Source organism: Condylostylus longicornis, unplaced genomic scaffold, assembly GCF_029603195.1.
Source record: "Condylostylus longicornis isolate FDR11 unplaced genomic scaffold, ASM2960319v2 ptg000107l, whole genome shotgun sequence".
NCBI classification, from domain to species: domain Eukaryota; kingdom Metazoa; phylum Arthropoda; class Insecta; order Diptera; family Dolichopodidae; genus Condylostylus; species Condylostylus longicornis.
In genome coordinates, this window is record NW_026578075.1 from 4,778,393 (window position 1) to 4,805,122 (window position 26,730).

The 26,730-nt window shown below is 24.2% G+C and overlaps 2 protein-coding genes across 11 annotated transcripts in view; both read right to left on the reverse strand.

The window, feature by feature from the left end:
• LOC129614262 (protein held out wings) overlaps window positions 1–10,491 on the reverse strand; it is a 129,400-nt gene extending 118,909 nt beyond the window's left edge. For 5 of the 9 annotated variants that reach the window (XM_055528782.1, XM_055528777.1, XM_055528784.1 and 2 more), the window contains exon 1: window positions 9,308–10,484. In XM_055528782.1, the coding sequence (XP_055384757.1) occupies window positions 9,308–9,443 (136 nt within the window). In that variant the 5' untranslated portion in view covers window positions 9,444–10,484. Of the gene's footprint in view, window positions 1–9,307 lie in introns of all 9 variants that reach the window. The other 4 variants (XM_055528780.1, XM_055528779.1, XM_055528778.1 and 1 more) reach the window with 4 other exon arrangements.
• A 10,330-nt stretch (window positions 10,492–20,821) lies between these two features.
• LOC129614243 (splicing factor 1) lies at window positions 20,822–26,455 on the reverse strand. 2 transcript variants are annotated; one of them, XM_055528731.1, is made up of 9 exons: window positions 26,204–26,455; window positions 25,520–26,121; window positions 25,175–25,300; window positions 24,333–24,408; window positions 22,363–22,515; window positions 21,845–22,304; window positions 21,267–21,786; window positions 21,095–21,211; window positions 20,822–21,003 (listed from the first exon to the last, which is right to left on the reverse strand). In XM_055528731.1, exons 1-9 carry the CDS (start codon window positions 26,332–26,334, stop codon window positions 20,906–20,908), a joined length of 2,283 nt encoding a protein of 760 aa, XP_055384706.1. In that variant the 5' UTR covers window positions 26,335–26,455; the 3' UTR covers window positions 20,822–20,905. The 2 variants fall into 2 exon arrangements, with proteins under 2 accessions (XP_055384706.1, XP_055384704.1); XM_055528729.1 differs by having other exon boundaries at window positions 20,822–21,015.
• Between the last annotated feature and the right edge of the window lie 275 nt (window positions 26,456–26,730).

Genomic DNA, 26,730 nt, shown 5'->3' on the forward strand with positions numbered 1-26,730 from the left:
AATATACAATATAAGGCTTTTAATGTAAGAAATCTAAGAATTACATATTGCATATCAAAACCATTTAATTTTCAATTTTCTTTAAGCTGCAATTAAAAATAAGGAAAAAGAAATTAACTTGAAAGGCGTCAACTGTAATACAAAAATTTAAAATCTTCAATACTTATAGTTTTAATGTTAAAATTAAAAACGTGAATTTTCTATCATAATATCGTATATTTTTTATACCTTTACAAAGAATTCTCGATTTTAATATTCAATGATCTATAAAGAAAGATTATTAAAATCTATTGTTTACTTCATCTATTCTTTTCTCATTTTTGAATATTAATTACTACTTATACATTCTAATTATACTTATCTTGGAATATACTTTGCATATATAAAGCGTAATTTTTAAAAATTATTTTAAAACTTAATGTAAGTAGGCACTTAAAGTATTACAAGTCATTTTTTCTAACAAATTTTATGTTAGATAATATGGCATATCAATACATCTAGATATTTAATTAAAAAATTAAAATTAAATTGCCACTAAATTGCGAACAGTTAATAAATATAACAATATTATTAACTTAGTTACTAAATTATTACATATTTACTAGTTAAGTATGTTCTAATATACTTTTTTATTATTTAAAAGGTAAAAAAATAAAATTTTCAAATGATAAGAATAAAAACAAAAAAAAAAGTGTACAATTTCTCCACATGTCGCGGTTGGTATAGTTTACCAATTCCAAAATGGTTTCATATATGTACACTTAAATATAATAGACGTATATACATAAACGAGCATACATATATAAACATAATTTTAATAATATATTAAATAGAAGTAAGTAAATACGGTAATATATTTATTTCAATACTATTATTCATTTCCCTATATTCATCAGGCTTCGGCAACCATGTCATAATCTAATTATTGGAAAAGTTAAATTATATTAATAGTTTGATATTAGAAACAAACTCATATATTGCATAGAATTTGTAATCGAAAATCTGATTTAGAACTATGGCTTTGCAACTCTTAAAATGAAGTCAGTATAGCACTTGACAAAAAATGTATAAGTTGGCAGTTACATCAGATTATAAATAGAGACTAGATGAAACCTTTAACAATAATATTATTGAAAAATTTTTATAACAATAATTGTTTGCAAATGTAAGTAAAACATGAAACTGTTAACATTAGAATTGCAAATGACATTTTGGGTTACAGGCAAACTTGTTGAATTGATAATGTTAGGTAAATTAACTATTGAACAAACCTTATTTCATAAAAATTAAATTATGTATGTATTTTCTATACTTAAATGATCACATAATGATCCACTGACTATAGATTGCTTAGATCTGAACTCTTATTTAATAAAATACACTTTAATACATTTTATACTTAAGTTAAGATCAACATATTTATTACATTTTTCTATATGCATTGTATGTACATATCTAATTACAGTCATCTCCGGATATAAATGCCTCATATGCCTTAAATTCTTTTCTCATTTTAATGTTATAAAAAGTTGAGTCAAATTTTTTTTCGTATGTAAAGAATATTTAAAATTTTTAATTTAAATGAGTCCCAGTTATTTGCGGGACGCATTTGAACTATTTATTGTGTCAATATTTTTTAATGTACTCTGAACCAAAAATACATGTGAATATTTACAGTTAATTAATAAATTTAAAAAAAATATTTTTGAATTATGAATTCGTATTCTTTAATTTTAGGATGTCTCTATAAATTTAAGTAAATTGTGAACGATTGCAATTGTATTAAAAATATTTTTCATTCAATAACAAAATATGACAGCAGATGACAAAATTCAGTAATTATTGGCATTTATAAGCTTAATTTTGCATTTCCGATCTCAGTGATAAATACAATTTAGAAAACATTCAAATATTCTAAATTTTCTCATTTCATTGCGTTAACCGTAAAGCGGGATTTTCACAATTACTCGTATGTTTCCTGTTTAATTGCTTTAAAATCTTAAAACATCAGACGTCACATTTATCTCAGGATAACTGTGTATAACAAATAAATAAATGTATTATAAGTTAGCACACTTTAGATATAGTACAAAAAAAAAGTAACTATAGAATTGAGCCATCTTATAATTTTACCATTTATAATAAACCATATAAGTAATAATACTTAAGCATTGTGGTATAGTATATCACTTTAATATTTGATTGTATTAAATTTCTTAACTGTTTTGTGGAAATAGGTTTGAAAAATAAGAAAAAAACGAAAAAATACATATGTAAGTAAGTTAGTAAAAATGTGAAGAAATTCAAACAAAAGAAAGAAATAAAAAAAAAATATGTTAAATTTAATGTTTATTTGTTTGTTTTAAATATTCTTTTGATGACAACGTTGATAAATGATCTTGATAATAATGATTATTATGAATGATCTAGTATATACACATTATGTACATTTAACAGAGCATAAAATTTTAAAATTTTTAAAATTTTCTATAAATAGTACACCTATAACGTGTTAGTAAGCATCCGTAAGTAAAATTGATGCAATATCTTACTTTTTAAAAATTATAATCGTATATGTATGTGTATATGCATTTAATTATTTTATTTAATTTTATTTTATACACCCATTTTAAATGTTATATAAGTATTTTTAATATTTTAATATCGTACTAACTATACTTACAATATAGTATAAAAATGACTATTGTGAATATCATGGATAATAGTGATAATGGTGATTATCATGGATAAATACCTTAGTATATGTAAGTCAGTTTCTTAATTTATTGCAAAAATAATTTTGAACTTAAAATTACTTAATTATTTGTACATGACTTTTAAGTAGTTAGTTCAAAATTTTTAAACTCTTTCTTTTTTTTGAATGAATTCAATTATAAAACTAAGATGCAATTGAAGCTCTCAAAAAACGAAGTGGTCTTACACCATTAAAGGTAATTTTAAAATTTCCAAAAAAAATTATCTTTTAATTATGGAATCAATTTTATGTGCTAAGGAAAATTCGAATTGGATAGAATTGTATAAGTTGAATAATTAAGAATTTTTTACAAATTCTAGAGGGAAAATGAGATTCAGAGTACTTTTGCAACTCACGGATTGGTAACATTTACAACACTTTCCACTAATCTCAAATAAATCTGTAATTTTTTTCAAAATTTTCTTTTTTCACTTACCTATTATTTCTGGAAAGAATAGCTTTTGCTTTTCGAATTTTGAAGAGAAAAAGGCGAAACTTATGTCTGTTTGTTTTTTGTGTAACATTGTTTTTATCAATAAAAAAGCCAGGGTTGTGCCCTTATATTTAATTGAATAAAAATAATTGTTTCCTAAAAATTTTCTACAATTATTTCGAAATCAACAGTTTGTGTGTTAAACACCTTGGCTTTTGAGCGCCCATAATTTTAACTATAATTAAAATTAAAATTTCAACTATAATTTTTAATAATATCAAAAAAATTAAGTAAAAAAGTAAGTACTTAAATATTTAATTTGCAAAAAAAAAAAATTAGATCAGATTTTTTTTGCTCTATTACTATAAAAAAAAAAAATAATTTTTTTTTATTCCAATTCAAATCTTCATGATCAATCTCTCTCTCTTATAATAAATTAATAGAACAGGTTTATAAAAATAAATTGTTATGAATAATTTTATTTCTTAAAAAAAAATACTTAAAACTTAAGAAGATCATTTATTATTCGAAAATACACTTAAGTATTAAGTTTAAGCTTTTTATTAAAATTATAATTGAATAAAATTAAGATTTTGTGAGACTAAATTCAATTTGCAAACCTACTATATATGTATGTACATATACAAAATGTTATAATACTTAAGTATATTAAGTATACATGCATAATTAATTAATGCTCTTGTAATTCTTGTATTTCTAAATAATTATATACACGCATATATGTACATAATTAAGTATATTAAACAAAAAAAAAAATCTGATTTATATATCAGAAAAATATTTAATTTCCAAAGATTATTTAGAACTTTAAACGAAATCAAAGTATTTCAATACTATCTGTTTACTTTTGTATTAAATAACTTTATACTTATAAATTAATTTCAAATATTTCTTACAATACTTAAATTCTATAAATTGTGAATATAATATGCATAAGTGTGTACATATGTTAAAGATATTTAACATTTACTTACTTATTTAAAAAAAAAAAATTATGGTAATGTAAGTATGTATACTTACGTATATTATGCATTGTGTTTATATGTACACAAACGTATACGAGGGTATATATATATATATACATAATTGAAATCGAAGCAATTCAATATCAAAAATTATTTATGAAAATCAAATTCTATAAAAGTAAGTTAACCGCAAAAAAACAAGCAAACAGAAAAAGTGTAAATGCTTTATTGTATCTAGGTAAGAATATAAAGTAAATACAGTTAGACCTATTTGGAATTAACTATCGCACAAAATACAGAAAAACTCTTTTATTAGAAAAAGGAAATTGATCATTATTAACTTGATAAATTCTTAATATATAGAATAAGTAAATGGCATTTAAACAATTCAAATAATTTTATTAAATTAACCTAAATATAATTTTGACATTAGGTACATTTGTCATAATTTACATTCATTTACTTATACGATAATAATAATTTGGAGTCCAATTAAAGGCGATTGTAATAATAATAGATTAGCAGGAACGAAAATCACAGAAATTCTTAAAGTGATTATAAAAGTCGCCCGACTGTATAATATCTATCTGTCAATATCTAAATAATATAAATATGTAATATAAATCCATATTTAAAGAAATACCAAATAAAATAAAATTAACTATGATTTTTCAATAATATATTCTTTACTCGTATTTGAATTTACATATTCAAGTATATTTAAGTATTTTTCTTAGATATGTACTACATTTTATAAATACAATTTTTTTATAATACAATACTTAATAGTTAATAAATTAGTATATATATTTTGAATATATCGTAAAAATGTAGTGATTTTCTAAAAATTTTTAGTTTAAAAATTAAATTAAGTAGTTGTATATGAAATAATTAGAATTTAGGAATTTATTATGATAACCGAAGCCAAATTTTAAACTAAGATTGCAAATCATTTCATTCACCTGGCGCCAAGTTTGTCATAAAGAAATTTCATTCGACAGATATTCGCTTAAAAGTAGATCATAAAATCATAAAATTCGCATAAAAATGTCATTCTCTTCGCCAATATTGACAAGCGACAATTCTACGATATACCGCTATTGTTATGCCACAACACAAATTTGCAAATTACTCTCTTTGTGACGGATGAAAATTACTCTTTAAGTGGATTGCTTATATTTATACTAAATATACTATTTGTCAAATTACTTTCATCAATTATCAGATTATTGGCTTGTTATTAGAAAAAATACTGTAAAAGGGTTCAACGTGTAAAATATTTTATAAATGTGCAATTACCGTGACATTACTCATTAATATCACCCTCTTGAAGAGAGAATAGCAGTAAGAATAGCAATATAAGCAAAATTATTTATAATGTTAGTTGCAATTCCACACCAAGAGCATATTATACGGAAATTCTCTTTTTCCCTATATATTTTTCTAAATTTCTTAATTGCAGTAATGCATTTATTTCGAAATATAAAAATTTTTTGTATTTTATGAAATTATTATTTACAATATATATGTACACTTTAAATCGAATTAAGTAATTTTGTAACATTAGTACAAGTTATTCGTGTATTTTATGAAAACGCATCTCCTATAATTGAACACAAACGATGATATTATTTTTTTCCTAAAATATTTCATATTTTTAATAATTTCATTTACTTTTAAGTTTTAATATTTAAATATTTTAGTGAAATAAATAACTTCTATACTTACACACTAACTTACTTAAATATTAACGAATAAATGCCTATAAATATGTTATAATATATATTAATTATACATATATACATAATATGTATGTGTATGAATGTAACTAAAATCTCCTTTGTCTTTTCAGCCTACATTTGCATTTTAGAAAAATATAAAATATATTTTAAATACAAAATTTTTATATTATTTATTTAAATAAAGTATTTACTTACTGAATACAATTACATACAACTTATAATATAAATTTAATTAATAAATTAACAATAATGAGTATAAATAAAAACAACATATATCTAGTGTTCATTTCATTCTTGTGTTTCATTGTGTATGTGCATTAATACCGGTATGAATGACTTTTCATGTATGCATGCATGTTTTTTTTTATTTTTGCTCTGCATTATCTATTCCAAAATAATGAAAAAAAAAATTATACATACTTATGTTCATAAATATAATTATGATAATAATAATAAAAATCTGAATAATAATAACAACAATAAAAATAATAGTAACATAATAAAAAAAAAAATATGAACTAAATTTGACGCGACGACATCAAATAGTCACAGAATATCAGTGAACGCATGCGCTTTGAATATAAATGAAATTGAGATGATTATTAAAAAAAAAATCAAAAAAGAGAAAAAGCTGAATAATAAAAATTTCATTTTTGAACAAACCAACAAGAAAAACAACCGCCATCAACGATCATCATGCAAAAATATACATACATACATTTTTTTTTTTAATTTTCATTAAAAATCTAAATACAAAAATTACGAAAATTTTTTAATTTCAAAATTAAATAAAATTTATAATTTTATTCAACTCAATTATTTAAATCACATGTGCACACACATGTACGGCATACACATAATGTATACATCCACATATATGTATTTATTTACTTAAAGAAATATTTGAATGCATCATATATGTATATGGAGGCATAGTACAAGTAGTCACATACATAATGTATGTATACAGTATTTATGTTTAGATCATAATATGAATAAGGACTTGCATGTGCAATTGTTATCGGAAAAATAACAAAGTTTTATGCATGCGCAAAATAATTTGCATTAAAACCACTTGAAAATAACAAGAAAACTACAAAACTAAAACGTCTTTTAATTGAAGAAAAAGGAACACTTTGTTTAAAATACAATAAATGTACGTACTCGTATATCTAAAGTTATTCACATTATATACATACATATACATAATAATGTATATTCAATAAAATTTTATATTTCTTTGTGCGCAAAAGAAAACTCTTCATAATTTTCGATATTTACACCCCCTACTTTTTCTGATTATTCCTAAATCTGATTTCTAACCGGGGATTGAGGAAAACTAATAATATCTTTTAAAATTTGTAATAAAAACTTTTCATATATGATTTTTCATTTTACTGATTTATGATGGTCTTACTGTGTATTTAAAAACCGCAGCTATGAAGTTTTAATGTAGTACATATATTCTTCGGACATTTTCCTCAGTTGTCAATTTTCTTATGGCTTTGGCTAACGATTTAGTTAATTCAGTGATACGTAAATATTAAGTAAAATTATCGAAAATACCCTTAATGGATGATATCAACTAAAAAGTTCAAAATTGTCATATTTATTATATGACAACGTTTTATGTAACATTATTTCTCTTAAATTCTCATCAAACTGAAAACAAATAAGATTCTCAGATGCTTATATATATACTGTAAAACTTGAGTTACAGATTTAAGTCTTTTAATAATTTATAGAAAAAATTAAGTAGTTATGTTATAACCAATTGTCAAAAAACGAAATTGGGCATAGTTACACAAATACATTAACGGGGTCCATTTACAATTTGAAAGTTTAAAATTTTAAAGTCATATTCATAATTTTACTTTATGTCCTAGCAAACTTTATTCAAATTTATGTAAATACCAAATACTTCAGTTTAATTTATAGAAACAAATGTGCATTTAATCAATAATCACAAAAATTAATAAATAATGTAGTTAGCATTAAATATAGTATTTTTACTGTAAAATCAATCTATGACTAACTACCTACATATTTATACAGTTTTTTTTTTTTTTTTTAAAATTATAAATTCAAAATTATTCATTTTATGATTTCTTAAAAGCGTAGGTGATATATTATAAGGTAAAGTAAGTAAGACATGTTTAAATTTTTAATGGTCATAAAAATTTACATATTATTTTGTAACTAGATACCTACATATTAAATTTTAATAACATTTTTTATTTAAAATTAAATTTTAAGATTTTAATTGTAGAGGTTTTAAAATTAATTAAATGTTTCAAATATCAGATAAAAGGTACGAGGGTCACTATTTATATTTCGGGTCTAGCAATAAAAAACAAACATTTATCATTGGAAATATAAATAGTGACCCTCGTACCTATATTGACTTTAAAATATGAAAATTTTCTCATTTAAAATATTTATTTCAAAGTTGCAAAAAATACCATAGGTTTGCTTTTCATACATTTATCTATGTATGTTGAATTATAGATATGCAGCTATACTTATTGCAAAAACTTTATTTTTCCATAAAATTCCCGATTTCTCAGTACGAATTTGCGATTGGATCGTAAAGAAAATGTAATAAAATCAAAAAAACTTTGTGATTTAAAGAGCCATGTTTCTCTCATCATATGATTTTTATATTGTACAAGTATACGATTTTTACAAATAGTAAAAATTTTTAATGTTAGCTCTTTTAATCATTTTTAATTTACTTATTTTACTAAAATACCCATTTAATAAAACCAAATTTCTACAATTTTTAAAGTTTCTAAAAGTAATTATTCTCTTAATTATTCAAATATCTACTTAAAATTTGAACGTTACTAGAATGCTCCCTATAAATACGATGGAAATAAACAGTTTTAAATTTAATTTAAATAAACGCATACTTTGAAATTTTCGAAAAAAAAAAAAATAAATATTTCATTTTAATCTTAAATACACAAAAACTAAAAAATTTTAAGTCTCATTTAATAGCCTGTGTAAACACCATTTTAATAAATCTGTAATCATTCAAGATGCTGTAGTACTGCTGAAATAAACTTCTAAAATTTACTGTCATTTATTATCTTTCTCTTTTTCTCGTATTTGACAAATAATTTAATTTAATTTGTTTCAAAAAAATATAAACAAAGTAAAAGTAGAGAGCTATTCGGAGAAATTTTCACAAAATAAATTATTTAATTTATTAATATCTACTTAATTAGAAATAATACATTTAATTTTAATATAAACTTAAAATTAATAATATGAACATCTTAAATTATTGAAGTTATGAATAAAAATTCCATTTTTTAAGTTAATGCCATATTTTCAAGAGAAATTTATTTAAAAAATTTTCAATTCTTAAAATAGAATTTTTACAAACCTTCATCCAATAGTCTTTCAACATGATTAAAAACATTTGGAAATGCTGCTAATTGCTTCCTGTCCTTTAATAATTGAGCCAAATAATCTGCTATACTTTGGGTATTTTGATTATTATTTTCACTAGTATTACTCATTTTTGATATTTTATGTGTGTTGTGGGTATGTTTTATGTCCAAAATATTTTAATAATTTTCCAAAAATTTACAATTTTTTTTTCTTCTTTTTTCAAATATTGCAATTAAACTCTTTTTTTTTTTTAATATTATATACAATATATATTAAAATACACGGAAGAAAATATTTTTATGAAAATTTTATTGCACTTAACTGATCACTTTTAAAAAATTCTTTAATAATTTTTGATTTTTCTTCTTCCAAAATAAAATATTTTTGATATTTAGAAATAGAATTCAAAAAATAAAACTAATATCGTTTACTAAATGTAATAAAAATCTGTAAGAACTGCAAGAAATAAAAAAATATAATTTTAAAGATTTTTTTTTCAGAAATTTCAAAGCAAAAAAAAAAAAAACTAATGTAAAATTCCTAATTTCGATTGTATTTAGAAAAATTTTTGAATTTGAAGTACTTTTCCCTCTTTTATAAAAATCTCAAGTGTACACCATATTTTCACAATTCATTCACTTGTTTTCTAGTCCACAAAAAAAAAATTACAGTTGCTTTTTTTCTTTTATTCTACTTGGTGATATTTCCAATCCAATATGATCAATTTCTAATTTTTTTTCCTTTTTTGAGGTTAATTCTTATTGGAATCTTTTACTTGAATGTCAAAATATACACGCAATACCTAATCGTCATAAGCATACAAAAAAAAAACAATAAATTGGTACACACATATGAATGTATGTGTATATGTTTGTAGAGAAAAAAAAGTAAAAACGGGTTTAAAAGAGAATTTTCACAAAAAATTTATTTAAAATAATTGTATAGCTTTTATAAAATTATTTCAAAAATAATTTATACTTTTCAATAAATTCATATATACAATAATTAATAATTATTTCTCCTTTTTTTTTTTATTTTAATATTTATTTAATTTTAATTTGAAAATTATATTTAGATATGCAGTAATTTAACTAAAAAAATATTTCTCGCCGCTCTATATTACAAAAAAAAAATATATAATATACAAACGCGACAACTCACGAATAGACTGCCAGCTAGAAACATACTAAAAAAATTTCAAACCAAAAAAAAAATTTCTACTTTGAAAAATACACACAGCAAAAAAAGGTACAATATTCTTTAATGGAGAGTGTATAATTTTCAATATAGCCTTAAAAATAAAAATTACACGATCGCTATTTTAGTTTCTGTTACTGTTTTGTCCAATTGTCAATATACATACAGATATATGAGGTAAATACAAACGTATGCTTTGATTATAATGGGTTAGAAAGAAATAAATATATATTAAACTCATCGTCCGTCTTGCCATATATATTGAATTTAAAATGACTTTTTGATTTGAATACAATACAATATAATATGTTTAATAGATATTATGTCAATGTAACAAAAAATGACATACACAGAGAAAATTATAAAGAATTTTTTTTAAACATGATGAGCAAGAGCATGACAAATAAAATCAAATAATATGTAACATAAAAATTTAGTATGTGTGTGTGTAAATTTATAGTGAAACTCACAAAAATCTTGTGATAATGTGTATACATATATATATTTTATTTATTCTATGCAACAATACTGTTGCTGTTTGTGTTTATTTCGATACAAATTTTATTCTCTTGCAATGCAACATAAGTTAATTTTTAATTTTTTTTCTTCAATTTTTGATAGAAAAATTTTGCTACAAAATTTATACGTATAGTTTAGAGAAAAATTCTCTCTGCTTTTTAAAAATGACATTTTAAAATTCAATTAATTTCAAAATAGTGTTGCCATAGAACTATATTAAAATAAAGTGGATTAAAAATAGAGAACAGTATTTTTTATTAGGAGCTCAATTTTTTATTAAGAGCTCAAAGGTAGCATAAAAAATAAATTCGGAAAAGAATGAAATTTCAAGTATTTGAACATAAATATTCGTAAATTTTAGATATCAAAAACTTGATTTGTAACATTTGTATGTATGTGGATATGTCTGATCTTTGAAAATCACATTTATATTTAATAAATTTGAAGGAAATCTTTTGACGGTAACTTTCTCTGTTCTGTGGCGACGTTTGACTTAAAAAGAATGACTAAAATTATGAAAATATTTTACTAAAATTTTTTACTTATAGAATTAGTTCAAAATTTTTATTTTTTCTCTTAAATTTCGAACCCAATGCGACTGACCACGTGAATTTCGGAATTACTTTTATAAATTATATAAGTGGGTACATGAACCAATTTTTTTGATAACGCTTGTCGAATGCTGCGTGTGTTTAGGAATATCTCTTACTTTAAGGAATGTACATATTATATGTAGTTCGAAAGAATTTGCTAAAATTCGCAGCTGCGGCAAATTCATTAATTAAAACTATAACGAAAAAGTTATTATTAATTGCATTCTAATATTTCATTTCATCTTCATTAAATATACAAATAACATTTTTGAAGCCATTGTGAAACAATCGTCAAATATTTCTATGTTCGAAATTTCATACACATTTATTACCTGCATACAAACCCTATATTACAATTCTGCAATCATTTCCTGTTACCTCAAATCAGCATTCGTATTTTATATGTAGCATGTATGCTAATTATTAAGAAAGAGTTCGAACCTTTTGGCATCATTACTTCAAGTTGAATAACAGTTAAACACATATCAATGGTTTAATGGACAAAACTTTCAAGACAAAGCATTTTTGACTGTCTTTTTGTACAATTAATATTTATGTGTTTACACATGATGATTTTGCATTATAAATTTTTATAATTTTCAAATAAACACTGAACGAATCCTCTTGAAATTAAAGTTTATCACTAATTTTCTTTGTTATTTTACAGTTGAAATTGAAAGCCTCACTTAAAAAAATAAAATATGTATTTTTTTTAAACTACATTATATTTCATACGTGACATTTTTTGTGTTACAAAACACAAGAAAGAAGAGCAATTGTGCTATACACAAACTTACATTTATAATTAAATATTATGTATCATCTTCGCTTTAAAATTGTTAATAACCATAAATACCATAAAAGTACAATTTGACCATTTTTTAAAATGAAGGAGGCGAAAAATAAAATGATGATCAATAAATGTGTTTGAATTTTAAGTAAGAAATGATTTTTAAATTGTAATACATAAACGTAATACATACATATATATAAAAGGTTAATATAATGGAATTAAAAATTTAGATGATGATTGTTCTACACAAAATCCATACATTCAAAATTGGTATTTAGTTTTTTAATCATAATTTATCTCATACCGTATAATATCGACATATCAAACAATATATATAAAATGTATTCATATATGTATGTATGTATAACAAAATTACTGTTTTATTTTAATAATTTTTAATTCAAACTTATTCCAGCTTTTGAAGTTTCCATAATAAAAAAAAATAAATATTTAGAAAACAGCGTAGAAATTAATTTTAACGTTGGCGTCGAAATTCTTCTTAATTTGCGCTTTTTCTTTTGTATATTTTTTTACTTATTTGTGAGTAAAGTCGAAAATAAAAAAAAAAGCCCTGACTGTTCCAAAAATGGAAGCAACGACTTTTTGTTTTTTTCTCATTCCAATAGCTTAATAAAATGTATTATAAATGAACTTTTTTTTATAATGACTTATAAGTAAGTTTTTTAAAAAATATACTTTTTTTTCCTCTAAACCAAAATATTGTTGCTAATCAAAAGTATGTCTATACAAAAAATGGATAAATTATACCGTTTCCTTCCTTATTATTGTTTTAATTAATTTCGATATAATTAAAGTAATTAATTAATTACCGCAGTTAGAATAAAATTAATTCCACAATTTTCTTAATGAAAACTTTAATTTGAATTAAATTTTTTAATTTTACCGCTTGTACTTATTCACCTCCTAAATTTATAAAATAATTTATTTTTTTTTATTAATTTATTTTTTCATAAATTTAATTTTTATTTTAAATTAAAATAAATGTTTGACGTCAGAGAATAAATTTTGACGTAAAAGTAATTTACATGCTACAATTTAAATCAATATTAGCGAAATTCAAAAACGTAAAATTTTTTGCATCGATGCGACACTGATAGCACGTCGCTGCAACACTATGAATCCTTCCTAATGCACATTTTGGTGCTGATACATATGATTGACTTTTTTTGCAATTTTGACTGCAAAGATCTTGTTTTTCAAATTCTAAATAAATATTTTGAATAAAAATGGACATAAAATATTTAAAAAAGCAAATTTTTTTCAATATTTTTTAACAAAACAAACATTTAAAAAAAACAGAATTTTTTTCAATAATTTATCATGGCTTAATAAATAAAATTTATAAACCATAAGTTATAAAGAAATATTGTTTAATTAATCTTTTTTCAATAATTATAAAACTTTTTAAGCTAATACAAAAAGAAAAATAAACACAAAGGAAAGAAACAAAAGCTACAAACTGACAAATAATTATATACGTACGTACGTATGCAAAAGTTTGATAAAATTTTGACAGGACCTAAACTGATGCTAGAAAAAATCACCATTTTTCTTGAAGCGTAGTTTGCTTCAATTTGCGACATCAGATGAAGGTTTGATGCAAAAAAAAATCTGAACTTTATTGACTTGATGCATCGAAAAATATTTTAATTTGAAACTAATGCGATGCGCATGCTGAACTGATGCGCCTCTGTGCGTTTTTGAACTTCCGTAATATGACGCATAGTTTAATTGAAAACTGCAATATGCAGCGTTCAGCGAATTAGTGGCCTATACAACATTTTTTCAAAAATAAGTTATTATGTTCAATAGAACTGTAGTAGCCTAAAGAATTGTTCTATATTTTCAAAATAGTTAGTTTAGTCGTTTTTTCACTCTATTTTAACATAAGTTTGCTTTTGCTTTTAAAAAAATTTCTTAAAAATTAAATATTTAATATTTCAATCACGATTTTGCAAGTAGGCCACTTATGCCCTTAGCGGCTCAAATGAGAAACTCATTCAATAAATATTGATTATTAAGACATCTACTAGCGAAAAATAGTGGCTTTTCTGCCTAAATTTTTTAATACAAATTTTTTATTATAAAATAAATAAATAAAATCATTAAATATTTTGATTTTTTAATAAAAACCAAAAATTTCATAAATTATAAAAATACATACATACATATGTACATTTGAATATTCTGCTTGAATTGCAAATTTTTAAATTAAAAAAAATTAAAATTTAAATCAAAATCCAAACATGCAAACGAAAATTAACAATAATTTAAAAATTTTCAATATTTGTTACATTACTTTTGTGATTTATTTCTTTTTTCTCGATTTTTAAGAGTTTTCATATTCATTCATAATATTAATTTACAATTTTCAATGAATATATAGTTATGTATACAAAAATAATTATAAATAAGATGTAGATTTTTTAAACTAAAACTCTTTTATGAGTAAACCTGATATTGAATGTAACAAGAAAGCGTTGGTTGATTTAAAAATTATACACAAAGATTTTATATAAGTTTGATTTACGCATATTTTTAGTACTCGTATTTATGGAGCAAACTAAAATTTTTACTACTCCTCTTTGTTTTGCTAAATATTATAATAAAATTTTAAAAGTGATTTAAAATACATTTAATATGAAAATATCTACATATAAGTGCAAACAATTAAAGTATGGCTACAATCATTGATTGAGAATAATTTTATTCTCAATTAACGCTACAATTAATAACCGAAATCATAAGATTTTGTTACAAAGATTTTTGTATTGAAAAAAAATGGTTTTGATGCCTTTAGTAATATACAAGTGATTATACTACGATTTTATAATAGACTATTTTTTTTTAGTAAAATAACCGCGTTTAGTAACATATTTATGATGGGAACATGTATAGTAGATTATAGAGAGGAATAAAACCTTATCATAGGTTTGATTTTTTTTTAAATATTGCAAATATATGCGCTTTTCATTCTATGATCCTAATGAATGTGTTATAAACAATTAAATGGCTACAATGCGGTGGTTCCCAAAGTGGTCTATATAGACCCACAGGGGTCCATGAAAGCCTGCTAGGGATCTACGAAAAAATTCGAATTTAATTAAATAAGTTTTTTAATTAACTTTCTCACATCATAGGTGTACCTTACTACTGTTAACAATTTAAATGTAGGGGGTATCAAAAATTAAAAAATACGACAAGGGGTCTACGAGAGAAAAATTTTGAGAATCGCTGCCACAATCAATGATTGAAAACAATTTTATTCTTAATCAACGCTACAACCGAAATCAACAGAAAATATTCGAATTGTTTAATTATATCACTTTTTAAGATTTTTTCAATTCATTTCAATTGGGAATGAAGACATTGTTCTATGGTTCCAATTTTAAAATGAAGGAACCTTTAACAAGCTTACTCATTTATTAAATTTTATCTTAAATATATACTTGTTTTTCATATAAAAATAAAAAGTTGATTCTTTTTAATTTTTACTCACTACAATTCCGATTTCGATTTAAATATTCTTTTAGAATTTGCCTTAAATGCAAAAAACTTGTTTTATATAAGATACGTTAAGATTTTTAGTCATACTTTCATTTTTTGACGTTTTCTGAATGAACATTTTATGTAATCAATAAAATAACCTAATAAAATCTGCTGATTTTGATCAATTTATGATTTCGTATATTTATTGTATAAAAAATATAACTTAATTTACACTTACTATATACAACATATAGCTATTATTTGATTTAAAAGTCGACCTTTAAGCAAAAGATCGGCCTACATATGTATACATTAAGCCTCCACACAAAGTATAAAAATTTTTATTTAATTTTTTTTTGAATTATAAAAGTAGTTTTTACACTATTGAACATTTTTAGATATTTTTCAGTTAATTACGAAGGTTTACACAAAAAAAAAATTGTAATTTTTATAAAAATTTTTAATACTTATAATTTATGTTATACTTTTATATTATAATTTTATATATTATAACTTTTATATTGTGAAAGAAGAAAGAAATTCAGTGAAAGTAAAAAATAGTATGAATTTTTTGAGTAGCCTTAAAATTTCAGATCTATAGTTTTTTATTTAAAAACATTTTAAAATTTTTAATGTTATACAATATAAAATTTGAAATCGAATATTTGATCTTTTTTAGTTCAAATTTTCAAAAATTTGGGCTTTTCATTTGGGCTTATAAATTTTTGTTCGAAAATAGTTAGATAACTAGTTGGAAATATCAAAAATTTTGTTTTAAAACAAGCTTTGAAATCAAATACATATGTATATGTATATCACGAATTATATAATCGAATCGAGTAAATAAATTTATTTTAAATATAGAATTTCATTAATTGAAAACTCTCTATACTAAAAGAAAGATTTACTATATTTACTAGATTTATTTACTAGATATTTTAGATATTACTAGATATACAAAACAGATTTCATTTACATGCTCAAAATATTAGTGCTCTAGCAATGGCTTACCGTCTAATATATACACAAATATTGTTATACAATAAGAGGTGATGCTAAATTCTACTATAATACCATTTTGAACGGCCATTTTGTTATTAATATTTAGAAATATTCCAAATTGTGTAATTAACACTAAAAATATTTTTTACTTGTATCAAAGTTTCCTTTGAAATAATTTAGTTTTATCACATGGTACGAACAATTGTTAATATTGTAGAGATAGAAAGCAAAATTTTTTTATTTCAACAATAAATTTGTTAAAGAATAAAATAAATTTAATTAAAATTATTAATAAAATACAATCAGATTAAATCCAGGCTTTGTAAGTTGCTTAATTTTTTTTTCTATTTGGGAATTTATTTGATAATTTTTGGGCATTATTTGTTTTTATATTTTTACAATTTCAAAACTATTATTATTTTAGAATACTTGAATAAATTTTAAAATAAATAAAAAATAATCTCATAAATATTTAAGTAACCCTTTTTGGTTTAAGTTCAATTTGTAATTTTTAGTAATTTACAACGACTCTTTTTTTACATCATTTAAGCTTTTAGATTTAGATTATTCATTCAATTATACCAAAAACTTTTGTTTATCCATGATTATTCCTATAATAATTTGTGAGATGTTCACTGCTTTTGTTCAAAAAAAATTAATAATAGGAAGGTTATTCAAAAAATTATTTTAAAAATTTTTCATAATCAAATACTCCTTTTTGGAAGCTTTAGACTTTACTGCATGCAAGATTTTCCTAAAAAAGGAAAACAGATAATCTTAGAGAATAGCATTCAACCACATTATACATACAAATGTACATGTGTACATTGAATTGATAATTTTAAAAATGTAACTAAAAAATTAAAAAAAAAAATTAATTTTACACGCGATCAGTGTGATTGTAAGTAAATAGAATTACATAAAGAGTGTCAGTACACATGGACGTTCCATTTTAATTTTTAAAAGTGCTGATTGAACAACAATAGTTTGGGTTTTTTTTTGCATTATTGCCTGTGAAATTTTTTTTTTCAGTTTCTACATTTATTTGGTTGTTATTAATTTGCAAGCAATGGAAGGATTAATTTGCAAGCAATGGAATCTAATTTCAAATATCTGGGTTTCTGGTTGAATGAAAAATGAAGTTGCAATAGAAAATATGCAAAAGGTCTGTGCTGCAGAGATTTGAATTTAAACCTATATTTACAATTTATGAAGTGTTATGTATGGTCTGTTCTTCTATTAAATACTGGGCCTTAAAATTTAATAATGTTAACAGAAAAGGAGCATTCAAATGCTCAAAATATCTTGGGTTGAACATGTATCAAATAATGAGGTTTTGCGTAGAGTTGCATTAAACCGGCAGCTACTGACAATGAGAAATATAAACTTCTACAACTCATAGTTCAAGGAAAAATCGAAGGCAAAAAGAGGAATTGGTACAAAACAGATATCATGGTTATGCAACATCAGGACTTGGACGGGTATATCAAAAATTGGTGACTTGATGCAATGAAAATCAACGTATTATGAAAACAGGCATATGACCGCTAACATCCAGTAGTGTTTTAAGCTCTAGAAGAAGAGAAGAAGATTAATTCTCGAACAATAATCATTGATAAATTTTGTCAACAACTGGTTCAACGAACTCACAAGCGCAAGTTCATTTCAAGTAAGTAGTAAAATTGGTAAAATTACATAAAATCTATACAACAGAAAACAGCATTAGAATATTACAATAGAATAACAAATTAAAATAAATTTACTTGTTCGGTTTTACGATTTTTAACGAGATCAACACAGACGTAAAGGTTTTTTGCGTATTATATCTAACACTTTTCCATATCTAATTTCGAAATTTTTTTTTTTTCATCCTATTAAGCTATTTCGCTTTGGATAATCTGGGATCATTCGGGATGATTATTAAATTCATAATTTTCATTTATTGAATTCAGTGTGTTTGATGAAATAGTTGTATGAAGCTCTTAAAAGCAAATTGAAGCATCTTTGGACTATGATTTAATTTTGTAAAGTATAAAATTTTAGTTATTTATTAAATTTTTTTAATATACCGCAATCGTCCCCGAATGCTACAAAACAAAAAAGTTTATATTTGTTTATTTTTTAACAAAAACTTATTCTTATATTTCTTCTTTTTTATACAATTTTTTTCTTTTTGTTAGTCTTTGTATGTTCAATTTTAATGGACCGTGTGTACATATTTGGCTACTAAAATCGTGGGTGTCAATTGGTCTTTCAAAATGTTATAATATATTTTCTTTTTACGGGTTTAAGCAGAAAACAAAACAAAAAAAAAAAACATTAAAAAGAAGAACGCACCACAAAATAACAGCAGCAATCAATAAAAAAAAAGAATGAAGCAGAAAAAAAAAACTTTAATATTTTAGTCTTCTTTTTTTTTTAAAAAATCCCTAATGGTAAATGGTGGGTATATGAACAATACATTTATGCATATACCTACATATTATATAAAACATTAGCGTTTATTGTCACCCAATACCAAATGGTTTCCAATAATATATTTTCCAATTTCGTACACACGAAATAACTCTATAACAGTTCCATATAATTATTAAAATATCTTAAGATATTTTAATTTTATTTATTTTTTTTTTTATTTGTCTTTTCCGTTTATGAATCGTTTTCTACATAATCAAAAAAAAAAAAAAAATCTCGTTGATGGTCAAACTATTAAAAATGGTAACTATACTTATTTTATAAAATGGTAATAAAATGATAATATAAACTTGTACATGGTACCATGTAAGTAAGATTTTGTTAATCAAATTGCAGAATAATGTTATAAGAATTGCAAAATTTCCATAAGTTAAAAACAGAAAACATACATTAGGATTATGTCATCATCATGAAATAAAGCATACTCGTATAACATAATCCATAATTTTTATTTCAAATAAATTGAAAAATAAATTGAATTAATGTAAGTAGGTTTGAAAGCATATTTGTAGTTAGTAGCCTATTTATGAAAATTATGCACAATTTTACAATTGCATAAATCTCTTGAATATCATAAAGTTTTTGTTCTATCTTATAATATTTTTGTTAATTTTTCGATTTTAGTTTTTTATTAAAATTCTAATATTAGTATGCAAAAAAATTAAAATAAAAAAGAAAATTAAAATTAGAATTATTTTACTAAATCTTTATTTTTGAATCTTAAAATTTAATATACATGGTAATTTTTATTTAAAATTGATATAGCCTAGCCAAAGTAAAAATTAATTGACTAGTTGTCACAATGATAACGATCTTTTCATATTAAAATTTATATTTTACAATCTTTTAATTCTAAAATAAAAAATTAATTAAAAAAAATCTTAAATTTTCTTAATAAAAAAAAAAAGTGAATTTATAGAAACTTCTCTTGTGAACCGAAATATTTTTTCGGCTGAAAGATGAGATTATTCAATAAAAAATTTTTCAGATGTAATTTTACGATGTACTGCGCAAAATGTTTTATTCTGCAACAGTCAAATTGTAGTTTCTGAGGCCGCTTTTGAATTTTTCAAAATTTTCAGTTAAAGTCATCAAAAAACTCTTTTATTTTTCTTAGCTGTGCATTTCTGTAGTTAAGCTGTACATAAAATCTGTGATACTGATGATAATATCATTATTGTTTTTAACAACCAGTGTTAGTATGAACTATCCTATTATTATCCACACGATCCATATCACTAGCCAGCACTCGGAATGCAGAAAGTTTGGTTCTTCTGAATTACTATATGATAAAATTTTAATGAAATTATTTTCAAAAAAATATATAATAAAACAATTAATGTACATTATTTATTATTTCTCAATTATATTTCTTAATATAAAGTCAATCATATTTATAAATTTCTCACAATTTTTTTTTTGGGTTCTTCTTTTTTTTTTGCTAATTTTTTATTGAAATAAAATTGCATATTTTTAAGTATGAATTTTGATTATGTATCGTCTAATTTCCTGGAGGAGGAGGGGGAGGCTGGCTCAAACTTGGTAAAATCCCAGCTGGAGATGGTGTGCCTGGTGGCGCGGGAGGCGCAGGTGCGGTACCTGAAATAAAATCTTTTAATAAATAAAGAAAAACAAAAGCATTAATTATAAATCAAATATTATATTATTGTAATTGTGAGTTCACATTCACCTGGCGGGGGAGGAACAAATGATGGTGGACCGCTTGGACTCCAAAAATTTGGTGGTGGTATGGGAGGACCACCACTCCATGGCGGCAGAGGTGGCGCAGCTGTTGTACCAGGTGGAGCTAATAAAATATTTGTTATACATAAAATTTTTTTAAATATTTCAAAATTTATTACCCAAAGTATCGCCACCTGGAGGAGGAGGTTGAGCCGATGGCATCCAAGGCATCGGCGGTGGTACACTTGGGGGAGGAGGTGGTAATGCTGGCGGCATTGCTGGTAAAGTTGAATTATTATTTGAAGAATTCCATGGTGGTATAGGCATTGGAGGAGGAGGAACTGTTGTCAATGGTGGTAGACCTGGTTGTGGTGGAAGTGGTGGCGGGGGAACAACATTCATTATTGGGGCTGGAGCTGGAGGAGGAGCTGCAGAAACTGGCGGTGCAGCTATTGCTTTTGGTTGACTGGGTTTCTGATCAAACAATGTATATCCACGATTTAAATGGGCTTGAACTAAGGGGTCTATTTGTTTCGCAGCAGATGGAGGAGGACCTTCACCCAGTTCTGCCATTAAGCTTAGGTATTCCTCATCAATTTTAGCTTGGGAATCTGGAGTAGATCCGGTAGCACCAGGTCGCTTACTACGACAATCTTTAGAAATGTGACCAGCACCACCACATGAAGTACAAACAATATTCTAAAAAATATTATAAATAATGTATATTGCAAAAACTAAATATCAAAATCAAAATTACATTCGTTATATTAGGTTTATCCGGACATAACCAAGTTTTATGTTCGGTTGAACCACAATTTGCGCATCGTATAATATCTGTTTCACGTAAAGTGCCATTTAACTGAGCCAATTCTCTTAACTGCATTCTCCTTAAATCATTATGACCCTGAGGAACTTCAATACCTTGCCGAATCACATCTTTTATTTTATCTACAGCTTTTTTAACAGCTTCTGGATTGTTAGCGGTTATAAAAGCATGTAAAGGTTCATCTTCACCGGGTAACGGTTGTCCATCTTTTCGTCCTACTTTTCCTTCTTTAACTGAACCTTTGCCACGTATAATGATTTTGGCTCCAGTTTCTTTTTCCATTGCTTTTAATGTGTTGCCTCTTGGTCCAATTAAAAGACCAACAAAATTAATATCGGGATGCTGTTCTTGTGGAATTAAAACTTTATCACTCACACGTATTACTGGCGGTCTACAAAACAAATTTAATATTTTAAAATTTACTTCTTATAATTTTACACATTTTATACTTATAATCTGCGGGCGGTTTGAAATCGGGATTCATACATTGCATACGTAAAATTAACTGATGTCGTTGTTCTTCAAGACGCTTTCTTGTACGGAACTCACGTGTATTTAGACGTTTACCATCAGAACTGTATATTGGTTCAGGTGAAGGTGACCTACGGCGAGAAGAAAAAAAAAATTTGACTGCAATTACCCATTTGCTGACAATATTAGTAAAATAAATGCAAAAATTTTCGATTGCATATTATTTACTAATATTTTTATTTTATTTCAATAATATTCAAAATTTCAAAAACAATAGAAGTAATAATATCAAAAACAGTCTTTTTGATATGTTCTTGATTGGTTTTAAATTAATTTTTACATTTTTCTCATTTTTTTTATCTAAATCCGGTAAAAATATGTTTCTGTTAATAATAAAATTAATGCTGAAAAATTTTTGAAATTAATTAATTGATTAAAAACAAAAATAATTATTATATTTTTTTGTATTAATAGCTGGTGCATCAGCATAAATATTCAAATGCTTCGCCATCCTATAAGGGCCAATTATAACATTTTGGAAGTCTGCATTTTGTATAACATGGAAAAAGAAAAAATAATTTTCTAATGTTGATTAGTATTATAACGTTCTATCCAGATAATACCAAATTTTAATAATGAAAACTCTTTATAATTACCATTAACATTATTTAAATATTCACTCTATTCACCAATAAATACAACGTTTATTCTAATAGAACACGATTATTATTATTGACATTCGATTTTATTAAAATATATGAAAACTCTGTTATATAAATGTATATAAAAATTATATATTTGCGTTTATTATTTTAAGTTAAAATTCCGAAATTATTGAGTAAGAATTGAAAAATCAAAGCAAATGTATATTCAACGAATGATTTCACTTTTATATTTGGTACAAACATTTTCTACAACAAACTCCCTCAAGATTAAAATTTAGGGATTTTAATGTCCTTCTTTAGAATATACATAAATCTTTAATAATTTTTTCTGCAAGCTTTATATACTTTGAACAAGTTATTTTCAAAAAATTCTATAAGTTTGATATTCTCACCTTATATCATAATTATAAATATTTTGTTTTGAAATTATGGATAATTCTTAATCATATTATATGTATATATTTCTAAAAATTAAGTTGTTTGAATTGATCATGTACATCATAATCACTATAGCCTGATCGTTTCGCCAACTTAAATTAAAAAAAAATTCTAAATCATTAAATTTTTGAAGATCTGATAACTTTTCCAAAATTTTATACAAATATATAAAAAATTTGTAATTTAATTGGAAATTATAATAATTTTTCATTATGTCATAAGCGTATATTTCTTCACTCTTGGTAGAGTAGATTTTGTAGTCATTTTCAATAAATAATAAAACAAAAATAACAACTAAAGCCAAAAATTGAATTTTATATGAAATTGATTGTTAAGTTATTATTCTGTAGGTTTAATTTATATTTCATAATGTAGCTAAATGTTTTTCATAAATGTACAAATACCTAGAATTAAAAAACAGATTCCCGAAATTTTAGAGACTCGAATTTATAGTTGTATTCCGGCTTTTTGAATTTATTCTCGTAATAAAATAATGGTTTGTAAAATTTCTTTATCACTTTTAAACTAAAATAATAAAATAATTACGAGTGTATAAGCTTATAGAGCTTAATATTTTCTTTTCATTTTAATAATAAACAAATTATATTTTAAAACCATACTGGTATACCGTTATGAAATAAATAAACCTGTTTTTCTTTTTGAATAATTTTTCCTTCCACACTGTTGAGTTCCCCAAAAACTCTTTAAGCATAACCTTGTCACGAATTTACAAAAGTGTAAACAATTTATTTGGATCACACTGGATGATACACAATCCTTCATATTATTGTTTCAATTTGGTAGATTTTCATTTAAAAAAAACAAAGATGACAAAATTTTCAAACCTTTCTTCAGGATTTTGCGGAATTCCCAGATCACCAGTCCTTAATTTTCTACTTATCTCCTCAATTTGTAATTGAACTGTAAGAAATAATGGATTAGATCGAGGCAAGCCTCGATATTAGATTAAATCATGACTAAAAATTTAAATAGAGTATGAAAAATTTTAAATAAAAAATATCATTAGAGCTTCATAATGTCCTGTTTACTTACTTTGGCTAAGTTAAAAAAATCAATAAAAATTAATTATAAATAAATATATTTTTTGTAATAAGGCTCATTAGCTCTTATGTCCTGTGGGTAAATTTCATTAATATTCCTCGTAATTTTAATGTCGCTGAGTAAATAAAAATATATATGTATTATTAAGCTTATTCAATATCAGAATTTTTTTTTTTTCATTTTTTAAGGAGTGTTTAAAGCTTCATGATACATTTTTCTGTCTTCAATATGATCATTGTTACAAATTTTAAAATATTCCTTGCACAAATTATAATTAAATCATCATAACTTAATTTTTTTTTTGGTCTATTACTTTCAATAGACACGAAATTAGTTTGTGATCTGCTTAATATTATTTTGTCAAATTTAATATGTACATATAATAATTTTAAAATGGAGCTGTAAAATATTATTTGAGCTGTAAAATTTGATATTAATTATTAATATTTTATTTTAATTAATTTCCGCTATTGTCGAATTGCATTTTACTCCTATAATAAGGAAAGTATTATTAAAATATTTATTTATTTTATTGAAAAGATTCTGAAAAACCCTCTTTACGATTGAACTGTAAATTCAAAACTTAAACCTACGTATTTTAATTTTATTTTTGAAAATACTCTACCTAAATATGCTTGTTGCTGATTTGGATCCAAAGTCGAAGGTAAAATAGTTGGCATTCCTGGTATGAAGGTTTTATCATTTTCAGTTCCACCCCATCTAGATCTTTTCTTTTTCCCTTTGCCATCAACTAAAAAATTGAAAAATGTTATTAGTGCTATATTACTTATGTACATTTAAAATTTTTAATACGCGTCTTAAAGATAACTATTTTTTTTTACAGAGATTCATTGATTTGTTAATTTACAATACAACGTTTGCTAATGCACAATGCTATATGTTAAATAACTTGTATCTTTTGTAAAAATATATTATTTATCCAGATCCAATGTTTAATAACTTGACTTACGTGATGATGTTTCCGACGGCCCATTACTTGTAGAATCGTTGCTATTTTGGCAAAGTAAAGCAGCAAAATTTTTGGACGTAGCTGAAGTACAGTATATCATTTCTGTTATAGCCTGCGTCAGATCAAGTTTATTCTCACGTACCATTGAAGGTTCTTTCTTTGGAGATCGAGATCTACTAATCCGATCTCTACTTCTGCGGTCTCTGTCACGACTGCGTCGGCGATCTCGGTCTCTATCACGACTTTTCCTGTCACGATCTCGATCGCGGCTTCGTCTTTCACGATCCCTACTTCTTCTTTCCCGACTTCTGCGACGTTCACGATCCCTACTTCTTTTATCTCTATCACGTTCGCGATCTCGGTCTCGATCTCTGTCCCTATCACGACTTCTTCTGTCTCTCTCTCTTTCCCGGCTGCGATCCCTGCTTCGTTTTCTTTCACGCTCACGATCCCGGCTACGCTTTTTACTCTCCCTTTCTCTACTTCTTCGGGTGTGACCATCTCTGTCACGGCTTCGTCTATTATGACTTTCACGATCTCGACTACGTCTGTGACTATCTCTTTCCCTACTACGTTTTTTTTCTTTTTCTCTGCTTCTTTCCCTAAAATATGTTGGATTTAATTTAATCATTTTCAAAAAGCTCAAAAAGTTTAATTATGGATACATATTCAGAAGCTACTTACCTTCGACTTCTTTTTTCACGCTCTCTGTCAATTCTATCTGTATCATTAGTGTCTCTACTTTTAGATCTTGACTTTGTTCTTGATCTGGTAAAATCTGAAAATTTATCGTCCTCTTTCGGTGTTTCACTCATTTTTCGTTTATTTTAAAATATTTGATATGAATTTAAAAAATGTTTTAATTAAACATAAATTTTAAGGTAAAGAGTAGCGTGTAATTTTACATCCGATAAAAATCAATTCTTTTGGCAAATGTCAAATCACTGTCAAAATTTGACCGGTTTAAATTCGGAGCTGCCAACTTTAAATTTTGATTTACTATTTACTACTATGTATATAAATTTATCTATTGGGATATACAGTGCTGCCATTTTTCCAAAGTTTTTTTATTAAATAATTTATTTCAAAAAATTCACTTTTCAATTTAATTATCAGATAAATTTCAAATAATATGCTTATTTTCAACTACATCTTTGCACGGATTCTTTTCAATTCTGTACTTTTACAAATGACAAATATGATTGACGGTC